The sequence below is a fragment of the Tursiops truncatus genome, chromosome X (genome assembly GCF_011762595.2).
Source record: "Tursiops truncatus isolate mTurTru1 chromosome X, mTurTru1.mat.Y, whole genome shotgun sequence".
NCBI classification, from domain to species: Eukaryota; Metazoa; Chordata; class Mammalia; order Artiodactyla; family Delphinidae; genus Tursiops; species Tursiops truncatus.
In genome coordinates this window covers 89,790,107-89,804,495 of record NC_047055.1, presented here as the reverse complement: position 1 = coordinate 89,804,495, position 14,389 = coordinate 89,790,107, and the positions used below count along the sequence as shown (strand labels likewise).

At 45.0% G+C, this 14,389-nt stretch overlaps 1 protein-coding gene across 3 annotated transcripts in view; it reads right to left on the bottom strand.

The window, feature by feature from the left end:
- Positions 1-14,389, bottom strand: part of DIPK2B (divergent protein kinase domain 2B) — a 49,524-nt gene that overhangs the window by 8,755 nt on the left and 26,380 nt on the right. Inside the window, exon 3 of one of the 3 annotated variants that reach the window (XM_073799452.1) lies at positions 6,359-6,493. The exons of 1 other annotated variant lie outside the window; for it this stretch is intronic. In XM_073799452.1, the coding sequence (XP_073655553.1) occupies positions 6,359-6,493 (135 nt within the window). Of the gene's footprint in view, positions 1-3,118; positions 3,201-6,358; positions 6,494-14,389 lie in introns of all 3 variants that reach the window. One more of the 3 variants, XM_073799453.1, reaches the window with a different exon arrangement.

Genomic DNA, 14,389 nt, shown 5'->3' with positions numbered 1-14,389 from the left:
AGGCCCTGAGGGGGTCTGGGGGGGTTATGGAGCACAGTACCCCTGGGGGGCGTGGTGGGAGGGCCCTGGGCAGGCTATGTGAGGGAGGGCGGGAGTTGAGAAGACACTGCCCTCCCAGGCCTGTCGGGCAGGGGAGACCATCAAATGCCCAGCAGTTACCACGTGGTGCAGAGGGAGCTATGACTGGTGTGAGGTCAGGGAGATATGGGAGCCCACAGGAGCAGGGCCACACCAGAACTTTTGGAGGCACTGGCACCTCCAAAATCCTTTGCCTTCATGGGCCCCTTCCTCCATAAAAAATATTAAAAATGATATTTTACAACTGCATTGGTACAAATGCCTTAATATTATATATTCAAACATGTTCTTGGATCTAAAAGATCGAGTTTTTCTTATGATTTTAAAAGAAATCAAAATATATTTGTGGGCCCCTCAAAGGCTTCTTGGAAGACAGTGAAGTCTAAGTGGAGGCCTGAAGCAAGGGTAGAGTTAGCATGCAAAGAGGGTGGGAGGGTATCTGTGCAGAGGCAACAAGCTGTACAAAAACCTTAGTGACGCATATGACTGCCCAGAATAAAGATTCCATTCTCAGCTTCCTTTGCAGCTAGGTGTGGTAACGTGACTAGGTGCTGGTCAATGAGATATAAGTAGAAATTTCTGAGAAAGGTCCTTAAAGGGAGCGGGTGTATCCTTCTTTACTCCTTCTTCCTTCCTGACTGGAATGTGGAGGTGATGGCTGGTGCTTGGGCAGCCATCTTGGACCAGGGCATGCTAAGTGTTGTGGAGCAGAAAAATGAAAGTAGCCTGGATCTCTGACAATCCCAGAGCCACTATATCAGCCCTGGACAGCTATGTATCAGTTTTTTTTATGTAAAAGAAAAGTATATTTTGATCTTGTTTAAGCCACTGTTACTTGGATTTTTTGTCACATGCAGCTGAGTCTAATCCTAAATGTCACAGAAGAAAAGAATGGAGGCAGGAAGATCAGTTAAGAAGATGCAATGGTCCAGGTGTGAGATGAGAGAATGAAAAGATTTGAGGGTAGTAGAATCTACAAGTCTTGGTGATCGGCTGAATGGGGGAGGAGGCCAAGGAAAAAGGAGGTGTCAGAGCTCGTACCCAACATGAGGGTGGACACCAGAGGTATCATTTGTGGAGGTGATTTTAAAACATGTTCACAAACTCTTTGACACTCCTCCCATCGAGGGTGGAGTCTAATTCCCTTCCCCTAGAGTATGGACTGGCTTTGGTGACTCTAGTGACTGGAATGCTTATGGGAGTGATGCTGTATGACTTCTGAGCCTTGGCCATGAAAGGAGATACAGCTTCTACTTGGCTCTCTCTTGTACCCAGCCAGCATGCTGTAAAGAAACCCAGGCTACATGGAGAGAAAGCAAGACCCTTAGCTCTCACCCAGATGAGTGCCTAGTTGACAGTCAACCTCCAAATTGCCAGACACGTGACTTGGCCATTTCGGGAATGGGTCCTCCAGTGCTGTACTGAACCACCCCAGCTGATGCCATGTGGAGCCTCGTGAGCCTTCCTACCAAGCCCTGCCCAGATTGAATATTTGTGAGCAAAACTGATGATTCCTGTTGTTTTAAGCCCCTGGTTTTGAAGTGGTTTGTTACTCAGCAATAAATAACTGGTATATTTGCTGAGAAGGTTCTGGGCCATCTCTAGAACTATAGCTGGAAGAGGCTCTAAACCCATCTGGTACCCCAATCTCCCTTTATGGTGGAGGCAGCTGCTTCCCAAGGTCCCACTCACAGAGTGGGGCTGCATCTACTCCTGTTTGGTTTGTGCTGGCCAAGTGCAAGCCCACAGTGATATTGGCCAATGGCAAACAGAATTAGGAAACCAAACATTTCCAATAAAATAATGATTCATTATTTTATTGGAAATACACACTTTCTGGGGATTGCCCATTGCTCTGGAGTTTCCAAATCACTACTCCCTTCTCTATACATGGGCAACAGGGCTAACTCACCATCTTCCAATGAAAGACAAAAGGAAAACCAAACACTGGCCTTCTGTTGTCCCTCCCCCTCTCATGCCCGGTTTCCTTATCCTTGCATTTCCTGTCTGGTGACATCCCTAGGGAACCAGCCAGTGGGTCAAGGTCTTCACGGTGTGGTGCAAGTGACCGGGCTTTTGCTCTGCTGCACTGTCACCTCACAGGGGTCTTCAGTGCACGGTGGTACCGAGAGAGATTGTCACGCTTCTCCACCTCAATCTCTAATAGTTTATAAAACAGTCAATGAAATTTAATGGGTACATCATTGTGATGGTCAGTTTTATGTGTCAACTTGGCTAGGCTATGGTGCCCAGTTGTTCAATCAAACACTAATCTAGGTGTTGCTGTGAAGGTATTTTGTAGAGATGGTTAACATCTACAGTCAGTTGACTTAGTAAAGGAGATTATCTTTGATAATGTGGATGGGCCCGATCCAAGAAGTTGAAAGGCCTTAAGAGCAAAACTAAGGTTTCCCTGAGGAGGAAGAAATTCCACCTGTGGACTATAACATCAGGTCCTGCACAAGGTTCTCCAGCCTGCTGGCCTGTCCTATGGATTTTGGACTTGCCAGTCCCCCAATCTCATAAGCCAATTCCTTGAAATAAATCTGTTTTATATATATATATATATATATATATATATATATATATACATATATACATACATATATACACACATACATATATATCATATAATATTATATGTTATATATAATTATATTGCATATTATTATTTTATATAAAATTTATTATATTAACATTTATACTATATTTATTAATATTGGTTAATAAATTATTAATATTGTATTTTTGTGTAATATATTATCATAATACCATATGTACATTACATATATATAATATATACACACACATACACTGGTGCCAAGGGAAAAGCACTTGTTCTGTGCGGAAACAACAGCAACTGAGATGGAAATCTAGCTTTGCTTTCACTTTTGAAGCTTCTAGTGAAATCTGAGTACACGAGAAGTAACTTCCCCAATGAGCTGTCTGACCTTCGGTTGGCTTTTATCCACATCCTGTCATGTGTTTTCTCAAAAAAATCACCAGCAATCAGCGGTGTCCCCATTTAAAGGGTTCTTACCGGAACAGAAGCGTGAAAGTTAAATTGTCTAGACATATGATTCTGTGACTCTGATGGAGAGAGCTGTGCTTGTTGTTCCTCCCTAGAAGCCAGAGAGAGATAAGAGAGTTCAAGAGAGCAGGAGGGGGCTTTCCTCAGAGCAGACCACAACTTAGAAGTCATGCGGATCTTCAGTAACCTACCCGGAATTGCCCTAGTCCTTCTCAAGTTCCATGCCATGGGTGAAATCTACCCAGCTTGAGGGTCCCGTTGGAAGTGGAAGATGGCAGCAGGGAGACAGCATCTCGGTTGGGGTTTGACCGCCTGCCATCACAGAACGTGGGGCACACGCAGCCCATTCCCAGTGGTCCTGTGTGTTGGTGAATTCCGGAGGGTGGCAAGGGAGCTGCATGTGGAGGGCTGACGCAGAAGCCTCTGTGGTGATCACTGTTTGAAACCATGGTTGGCAGGACACAGTTGGGGAAAGGAGGGTAACATTTTCTGGAAGTTCTAAGTGTCAGGCCATATGGCAAGCCTTTCACAGACATTATCCCGGCATACACAGGGACTTTTAGCTTTCAGTTTTCTCTTGCCCTGTGACTCTCCTGGAAATTTAAAGTGATTGATTTTAAAAAAGCTTAAACAGTTTGTGGAAAATGCAGTGACATTAAATTTCGCAGCTCGTGCTGGCCAATGCAAATGGTAGACTGCATTATCAAGTGATCTAGTAAAATGCTCCCATTTTCCAGATGAGAATACTAAGGGACCAGGAAAGGGAGGTGACTTGTTAAAGATCATGCTGCTTATTGGTGCACATTATCCTCAAGTTCATTTCCCATATTAATGATCCCACTTGGTTCTGGATGACTTTCAGCTGTTTCCACAAAGCAAATGCTACTCGAAAGGCCAACATTTATGAAGCAACCTAAATGTCCATCAACAGATGAATGGATAAAGAAGTAGTATATATACACACACACACACACACACACACACACACACACACTGGATTACTACTCAGCCATAAAAAAGAAAGAAATTTTGCCATTTGCAGCAACATGGATGAACCTGGAGGGCATTATGCTACGTGAAAGAAGTCAAACAGAGAAAGACAAATATTATATGATTTATCACTTATATGTGGAATTAAAAAAACACAACAAACTAGTGAATATAACAAAAAAGAAGGAGACTCACAGATATAGAGAACAAACTAGCAGTTACCAGTGGGGAGAGGGAAGGAGGGAAGGGCAATATAAGGGTAGGGGATTAAAAGGTACAAACTATTAGGTATAAAATAAGCTACAAGGGTACATTGCACACCACAGAGAATATAGCCTATATTATTTAAGAAAATCAAAGCAAAGATTTACCATCACTGAATACACTTTTTCTGATGAAAAAAAATATGTAGAAGAAAGAACACTAGCTGCTCTTAGAAAGAGAAATCTAAGAAGTCGGCTTTCCTTTAAGATTGGAAGTCAGCAAGCTGAGGTCACAGTGCTAACAAGGCACGGTTTGATTCAGGAATCTGACCTTCCTTCCAAGGACATATCCAACTAATGAAGAGCTTCATGCTGAAATGAGAATTAATTTTCACTTCTCAGATAGAATCTGTTCTTTTGTTCTAAGGCTTTAAAGAACATAAAAATTAGGCAAATAAAAATTATGTTTGCAAATTACGGCACACCTCTAAAGATAGCAGATGTGCTAACTCCAGTCACTTTATTCCCCTCCTTACCCTTTCCAAGGGCTACCACCATCTTCCCCATCAATGGATCAGGACACAGGCGGTGCCCACACTGACTGTAGAGAATGGTTAGCCCGTGTACTTTTTTCCATGCACCAAGAGGATAGACGTTTCCAAAGTTGGCCATCATGGGCGTGTTCATTGTGAGATATTCAAATACCATGGAACTGTACAGTGTGAAAGTAAAAAAAAAAAGTTCATGTTGCTGCCCACAGAGGCCACCATTGTTCTATGTGGGGATGTACGAATACACACATGTAGTGATGCCAGAAGAAAAAAAAAGATTGGAAGTTAGCTTTTCCGCTAAGAAGGTTGCCCTGGCCAGCTCAATTTGGAAAGCTGAGGGAAATCTTGAACAAATGAGTTTTTACTTTGAGTGAATTTACTTTTATCAAGCTCTCCTAGCACCCAGGGAGAAGAGAAAGTTCTAGTGCTAATAAACCTGCGAGTTGTCTTTCTGGTTGCACACCTCAACACTTTTCACATGATTTAGTTGTTAAATACGCTTGTGAAGCAGGGTTTAGGTTAATTATGTATCCTAGTTAATCAATGTGTCCTAATTAGAACAATGACGATTCAATAACTGTATCAGTTGTGGATAATTAACCGCAAAGTTCCCAAATATGTCTTCAAGCTGCATTGTATTCAAAACCATGAAAATCCTTGTTTGGTTTATGTTATTAAGAGAAACAGCTCACGGTTCTTTTCCAACTTCAGTAGATGGATTTTTTCCCCCTCTTTTATTAAAGTTCTTTCTGATTTTTTTTTTTAATCTGAAACCCAGACTCAATGTGGTTTGTTAACTTTTCATTCTACAAATGCTGGCCACCACAGTGATTATTTTGGAGAAACCCTCTGGGTAATTTTCAAAGTTCAGACATCCAAAAATGTCCTCATAAATCTCAGTCTTTTATGTTACTTTATGATGCAGCTCATCTCAGCCGCTGTTACGAGGTACCATAAGATATTGTAGCCTTATAACAGGCCCCTTGCCCCACTGGGAAGTTTCTCTCTGGTACCGTTCGCCTCGGCTGAGCAATTTAGGTTCCCTGCAACTTAGTCACTGATGGAAAGTTAGTCACAAAGGGTAGAAGCAGGGACAGGAAGTCAGCCAAGAGTGGGGCCAGAATTTGGAGTTTGCCTTGGATCATCTCAGAGTGGATAACATACCCTGCAGCGTTGACTAGATGTTAAAACAACATTAAATCAAAAACTAAACAGGCTTGGTTGGGCGGGGTGAGGGATATAAAATGTTTCCCTCACACCGGAAGGCCTGTCTCTGACAGAGCTCCCATTGCCACATGAAACAGAGCCTCTAGCTCTGTGACATCCTTTCTTTGGGCGGGGTTTCTGTTTGTTTAGATTCTTGATACTCCGCAGAGTTTCTGGGTTGAGCCCTGATAGAATGTTTGAGAAGTTCTGTTTAAATCGATGGGGAGGTCTCCCAGTTGAGAAGTAATGAAGATTCCCCCCTGAACGGGTGGAGTTATGTGGTTTACCCTTTCTCCTGCCTCTACCAGCGCCTCCTGGTGGATCTCCTTCACGTCTAACCTCTCCAGGCCACTGCCTGCCTCCATTCCATCTTGGAATTCATTGGCTTGGGGTGGGGTCTTTGCCTGGATAGGTGGGCAGCCTTCACCCCCCAGCTGCAAAGGTGAAAAACTGGATTCAATACCAACTTCGAGAGGCAGTATGACAAAGTAGTTACAAGCCTGTCCTTTAGAGGCAAGCTAGCTGGCTTCAAATCCCAGCTCTGTCTCTTAACAACAGCCTGACCTGGGGCAAGCTCTTGAATTGATCTGTGCCTTAGTTTCCTCGTGTGTAACTGAGGGATAATATAATAATAATAAGGGGACTCTGTGACTTATCTTCTAAACCTGGATAGTTTTGAGAGTGAAAGGGATGAAATTAATAATTAAATCGGGACAGCTGGCGTATGTTGGAACTGTCTCAAGCAAACCTGAATGTATGGTTACCCTAATAATTGTGGTACCCACCTCATCAGGATGTTGGGACGGTCAAATCTACGGGGAAAGTGTCTGGTACGTTGTTGGGGTAGCTAGTAAAGTAGTCTTATTCAGGCTTCAGAGGTGGCGCTAGGCCTCTCTCTGACGGGACAATGACGCTAAAGCAGGCTGCATGCCAAACTGCTGAGCTACACCCAGGCCAGCAGGGGTGGCGCCGGCACACACTGTAAACCACTAGATAAGACAAGGAGTAAGTCACGGGACTTCTTGCACCTTGAGGGCCTGGCCAGCCCCCAGGGATCAAGAACATTCCAAATACTGTATGCTAACACATATATATGGAATCTAAGGAAAAAAATGTCATGAAGAACCTAGGGGTAAGATGGGAATAAAGACAGAGACCTACTAGAGAATGGACTTGAGGACACGGGGAGGGGGAAGGGTGAGCTGTGACAAAGCGAGAGAGAGGCATGGACATATATACACTACCAAACGTAAGGTAGATAGCTAGTGGGAAGCAGCCGCATAGCACAGGGAGATCAGCTCGGTGCTTTGTGACCGCCTGGAGGGGTGGGATAGGGAGGGTGGGAGGGAGGGAGACGCAAGAGGGAAGAGATATGGGAACATATGTATATGTGTAACTGATTCACTTTGTTATACAGCAGAAACTAACGCACCATTGTAAAGCAATTATACTCTAATAAAGATGTAAAAAAAAAAGGGGGGGGAAAAAAAGAACATTCCAAGACTTACGAGTTAAGACCAAGGCATCTATGACAACAACCAGAGCTACAAACTTGCACGTAGGCTGACTGTTATCAGCCTGCGGCCTGGTGCTAAAAGCTGGGCTCCTTCAGTGACAAACGTCACCCGTGGGGTGGAAGCACCACCGGGGACCTTCCCAACTGGGACTCCAGATTGCTGTTCAAGGCACCTCCCAGCGCTTCTTGGACCTGGATGTAGGTGCTTCCCCAATTCGGTGATGTATAAACCTCTGTCTTTACTATTCCTTCTTAGTTAGTTATACTATTCTTTTCTTAATTAGTATACTGTAATCTTTGTTAATTCAATAAACTCTCTCTAAATTCTTGTTTAACTGAGTGTAGAGTGATTATTTTGCCAGCGAATCCTAAGAACCTTGAAACCTAAAGTAAGGCTTTCGGCAAAACATACATGGGAAGGGCTCTATGAGTATTTGCTATTATTTGCCCCAAAGATAGCACCTTTCCCAATTTTCCCACTTCTGTAAGTGACCTTACCATTCTCCCAGTCTTCCAGGTTAGAATATCTGGAGCTATTTTCAACTTCCTTATCTTAACGGCTGGTCTCTCTCGGCTTTGATTCCCTATGTCAAGTTGTGCTGTCATCATTGTGATCTCTAGCATTGTGTTGTGTCCATTTGTGTCATCAGTCACCTCTCCCCCAGCTTGTGCTCCCCCGGGGCTTAGCTGGCCTGGAGGTGTGCCTTTAGGCAAGTCCCTTTCCCTTTCTGAGGCCGTTTCCTCATCTCTCACGTGGGCATTATGGTAGATGGTTGGTTTACACCAGGTACGTCACTCGGTTGCCTGGCTCTAGCTGGCCCTCTGGACATTGTAGGTACCTGATACTACTTTCCTGGATGCGTGATAAACATCTCACTGTGCTTTACACACTGTGGAGGGCTTTGTGAACACAAGGTAGTGTTGTCAGTTCCAAGGGTCAATGGTAAAATGCCCCCTCCCCAAATTTCACAATAAAATGGATCTCTGAGTAGGAAATAAGGTTGCCTTTGGAGGGTCAAACAAATGTACTCCACATCATGACTATGTTGACCCAGGACTGTCTTTAAATTTGGAAAAAAACAGTTGGGAACCCCAGGAAACCCTAGTCAGGGAGCTCAGTAACTTCAGAGAGAAGGGTTGGGGAATGAGTGTTATCATCTTGTCCCCTATTTGGAGTGGGCAAATAGACATAGTGGTTGGTAAGATTGGGCACCCAGACAGGAAAATCCGAGGGTCAGGAGTTGGCTTTGGGGTCTGGGGAAAAGGGCACCCAGCCCGTGGTCTCCAGCAGCCTGTGGGCAGGTGGCCAGGCCACTGAGGATCACTTGGTTGACTTCCCTCTCGGATCAGTGCTCACCCAACAGGTTTCTGACTACGACTTATCTTCCACTGAGGAACCCTCCTTAGTGGTGGAGCCAGGATTTGAACCCAGGCCTGAATCCCAGGCCAGACTGTGCTGCTTTCTTGCATTGAAACTCAGCCTCTCCTCCCTACTTTCTTCACCAGAAGCTGTGTTTTGGGGGCCTTGTCCTACTTTCGCTACACAGCCTCACTGACCTCACTCCCTTGCCCATCCACCCCGCATACCACTTTTAGGTCCTATTTGTGGAAAGATCCACAGTCTTCAAGTCACTTTTCTTTAGAAATGTAAATTCTCGGATTCTGCCTCAGACCTGCACAGTCAGAAGCTCTGGGGCTGCGATTCAGCAGTGCCAGTGTTAACCAGCCCTCCAGGGGATTCTGATGTCCGCTCAAGTGTGAGAACCACTGTCTTATAGAATAAAATTTAGCCCCCCACCCCCCTGCCCCAGTCCTACCATTGCAATGTCTACCCACTGCTCTTGACCCGTACTGTAATCAGGGGGCATGACACTTGCCACTTCCCACAATTACATCTTATTCTCATTTTCATGGCTTTGCCCAGGACACTCTTCTTTTATTCCCTGGAAGATATGCCCTGGTCAGGGCTACCTCCCCTTGCCTACCTGTGCCCCTTACTGTCAAACCTTTAGCAGTCAGAGGCTCACTTGGTGGTGATCCTGGACCCTTCTTCCATGGGGTAGTCAACATCTTGGGTGACCCTGCTGGTGGAAGTGGCGACTAGCTTTCTCCTCCTATTGGAGTCTATCTCTTTCTTCCCACCTCATCCGTCATCCATCTTCCTCCATTCAGGGGCCCCAGAGGCTTTGCCATTGAAGCATTTGTGGGCTGCTCCAAGATTTTCACTGCGGCAGATGAAATAATCATTGTGGCAGGCAATTCAGCTGATAGTTGGGACAGGCAGGGCAGCTGACACAGAGTAAAACACGTTATTTCATGGTCTGTCATTTTGATTCAGGTATGCCAAGGTTGGTCATAATTCTCCACTGGGCCATTTCATTTTATAGGCTGCTGTTTTTTTTTCTTTCTCTCTTTCTTTCTTTTTAAATCAAAAGACAGGAAGCCAAGTGCTTGTGACAACTCATTTGTGCATGCAAAGTTGCGGAAACTCCCAATGAAACTCAGTAGCTTCTGCAAAGGTCCTGTGGTCCAGGAGGCTCAGAACGAATTCTGATTGTCAGGAAAACCTTCAAACCAGCCTCGAGTTTGCCTGGGGGGAGGGACTACCAGGCTTCTTTTTATCCCCACCCCCTCTGTTGAGGTTGTACCCCCTGTATCAGCCAGGGTTCAATCAGAGAAGCAGAATCACTAGATTTTTTTAAAAAACAGGATTTGAACTTATACAATTGTACAAGCAGGTTAAGTAGTCTCTGTAAGGCTGTTGATCTCCCATATGATGCTGGAGCTTGAAGTCCATAGGCAGGCAGTTGAGAAGGGAAGACAGACGCAAAATGGGGGAAGATCAAGGACAACATGGAACCCACAAGCACAAGATGGAGCTCATGACAATGGACTGAAAGCCATGTCAGTTCTTATTGCCTCTGAGCTTGATGGTGTGGAGACCTGAAGAAGCTGGGGCCCTTTGGCATGAAGCTAACCCTAGCCTGGGAGCCAGAGAAGATGAAGCAGGAGCCCAGGGGAAGGCAGAGCAGACATGCAATACGGTGTGTGAGCCACAAAATGGCCACTGTTGCCCTTCCGCCCTCCCAAACTCCCAACAGAATCTCTCTGACTGGAAACGTAAGGGAAGGGAAGTCTGGGAAATGTAGTTCAGCCTGGTCATGTTGACACATTCCAAACCTACCTCATCACCTTTGGCTCCTTTGCTTCTCTCTTGGTGACTTTTCTGCGACCTTACTGAAGTATCTCACTGGACCCCAACCACCCTAAGTATGTATTTGAGGAGTGGCGGTTTGTCGTTCTGAGGAAAGCCTGGATAGAGGCACAGGCTCGGATAGGCCGCTCTGGGCCAGGGTTGTGGGTGAGGAGCTCTCTGTCAGATGGGAGCCAGTGATGGACTGTCTGGTTAGGTCCTGGTTGGCTGAGCCTCCTTTCTGTTGCCAACCCCAACCCCTATTTCCCCCACCTTTGGTGCCCTCACTCCCCTGCACCCTGGGTATCTTCACAGGGTACCGTCTACCAGGTCCTTTCTGAGATGGAGGGTAGGGTTAGGAGAGAGAGAAAAGCAGCCACTTCCTAGAGAATGGGTATGAGAAAGTAGAACAAGAGGCCCTGGAGAGAGAGGCTGCAAAGCCCAGAATGGCCAGAGCTGAGTGTTTATCCTGACAAGGAAGTGCTAGCCATCCAGACTAAGGTCGGTCACTAGACTCAATGGGTCTTTGGACTGCATTGCAGGGAGAACCAAAAGGAATTTGGGGAGTCTTCCCACAACTCAAATATACTGTCCTAACCACTCATGTGGGTTAGGAAACTTGTCAAAACTCCCCCGAGGCTGTTGCAAATCATTTATTAAACAAAAATTTATCAAGCCCCTACTTTATAGAAGGCATTGTGCTAAGCACGGGAGTCACACATTTAAATAAGAGAGGGTCCTGACCTCCAAAGAACTGGTACTCTGGTGGGGCAGAGTGACATTTATACTACAAAGTTCAGTACAGGGCAAGATGACACAAATGCTACAAGAGGTGTAAACAAAGTGCTGTGAGAATACAGAGGACAGAGCAGTAGGGGAATCCAGGAAGGCTTCACAGACGAGGTGGCATGAACATGGTCTTGAAGAATGAGTAGGATTTTGTCAGGTGGACCTCTAACGTCAATGCATTTCAAGCTGAAGGATCAGAATTGAGCAAAAGCAAGGAACAGACTTAAAGGCCATATCTGGCCAATGGAATCATCAGGAAAGAAAGTTGGGACCAAACTGTGAGGCTCTTGAAAAGCATATTTAGGAATTTAGGTTTTATTCTACAGATACCATACATAATCTTAGAGGCAAAGCTTATTGGCCCTGAAGATGCAACGAACACCCTCAAAAACTGCTGATGGGAGTTCAGTTCAGTTTGGTAATTTAAAAGATTTAAAAAGATTAAATTAAAAAGATTTTAAAATGTTCATACCCTTAGACCCAGTAATTCCACCACAGAAAGTAAGGAAGCAGCAAAGCATAGTACTTAAGGGTATGACTTCTGGAATCAGGAGATAGACCTTTGTTCAAATCCCAGTTCCAACCTTTTCTAGCCAGGTGATCTTGGGCCAGGTAAATAAATCTCCCTAAGCCTCAGATTCCCCATCTGTAAAATGAGAACAAGGATATCTCATAGGTTGTGAAGATTAACTGTGACAAATGTGTATGAAATGCCCCTGGCCCATAGAAAGTAGTCAGTACGTGGTGGTTTTGAAAAGGAAATTTGTCTCAAGAACATAGCACAGGGAGATCAGCTCGGTGCTTTGTGACCACCTAGAGGGGTGGGATAGGGAGGGTGGGAAGGAGGGAGATGCAAGAGGGAAGAGACATGGGAACATATGTATATGTATAACTGATTCACTTTGTTATAAAGCAGAAACTAACACACCATTGTAAAGTAATTATACTACAATAAAGATGTTAAAAAAAGAATATAATATAAAGTTCAGGCAAAGATGTTGCAGAAAGATGGTCATCAAAGTATTATTTATAATAATGACATCAAATGATATAAACACTAGTGAATAACATTATGGTACACCCACGTGATGAAATGGGGCTTATAAAGAATTTTAATGATATGGGGAATAGTATGTGATATAACATTAAGCCATAGAGAAATATGCAACATGAAACATATAACTTATTTTTTCTTAAGTTAAATCTGACTAGAAAAAAGACTAGAAGTAAAAACACCAGTGTGTTAACGGTGATTGCCTCCGGGTGGTGGCTTAGAAAGCAATTTTTCCCCCTACTTCCTTATGAGTTTTTTTTTTTTTTTTTTTTTTTTTTTGGGTACACGGGCCTCTCACTGTTGTGGCCTCTCCCGTTGCAGAGCACAGGCTCCGGATGCACAGGCTCAGCGGCCATGGCTCACGGGCCCAGCCGCTCTGCGGCACGTGGGATCCTCCCGGACCAGGGCATGAACCCGTGTCCCCTGCATCGGCAGGCAGACGCTCAACCACTGCGCCACCAGGGAAGCCCCTTATGCGTTTTAAAAAAATATACTTTATAAATTTTTATAATAAGTATATGTTATTTAATAATAAAAAGAAGGGAATTCCCTGGTGGTCCAGTGGTTAGGAATTGGCGCTTTCACTGTCAGGTCCCGGGTTCAATCCCTGGTTGGAGAACTAAGATCCCGCAAGCCGTGAGGCATGCCCCCCCCCCCCCAAAAAAAAGTTAAACATTGAACTGGGAAGGGAAAGATATGTTATTTTGAGAGTGTCGCAGGTAGCCAGGTTGAGGATGTGTCTGAGAAAGGAAAGGTGAGAGGCAAGGAGACAATTGATGGGAAGAGTTGAGGGTGCTGCATAGGAGAAGGACTTGGCTGAAGGTGTTCTCTGTGCACAGCCAGGAGGTCTGTGTCAAGGGAAGGAGGTCTGTCATGGGGGAGCTCTTGCAGGAAAACGTGCTCAGACAATATGATGGCCTCCTGAGCTGTGAGGGCTTGAGGTATTAAGGTGAAACAGTCAGCTAAAAGGGGAAGCCCTAGATTGTTCACCATTGGGTAATGGGCAGGACTTCAAGGAGGACAGAGAGATCAGATGGACCCAAGGATGATGAATATCAAGAATTAGGTAAGCCCCATGACTGTAGCCATCTGATCCTATAAAAATCAGATAGCTTCACATCTAGGGTTCTTTAGACCCAGAACTGTGAGGAAAGGACTATAATTTTAGGGTGAAAAGAAGGTGCCAATCTCAAGATGCTAGAAGGCAGTTAGATTGGTTGGTTAATTAAAAAGTCATTTGTAGGGAATTCCGTGGCGGTCCAGTGGTTAGGACTCCATGCTTTCACTGCTGGAGCCCGGGTTCGATCCCTAGTCGGGGAAGTAATATCCCACAAGCCATGCGGAGTGGCCCCCCCCCAAAAAAAAGAAAAAGAAAAACAGAAGAAAAAAGTCATTTATATTCTAGAGACGCCCCCCCCCCCCCAAAAAAATGGCATATATGCTGTCCACTGTCTTGTCCCCAGAACTGGAAAGTGTCACAGGTAAATAACCACCTACTGAATCTGAATACATGATGTTGTACAGAAAGTCTCCACCACAGCCAATGCCATTTGGGAGGCCCTAGATGCCAGGTTAGCCTGAATCACTGACCTTCCCAGAAGCCTCTTGGTAGGAGGCAGTGCTTACCTAGAGAAAGTGGAGGAAGGGCAATTGGTTCTTGCTTTTCACCTTTTCTTTTGGTGTCTCATCTTCCCTTTGAGGTGCTGTGCTCAGAAGTGCTTGGGCCAGCTTACCAGGCAAGCCCTTGGGGGAATCACCCCTCCTCCTCCTGAGCAAGA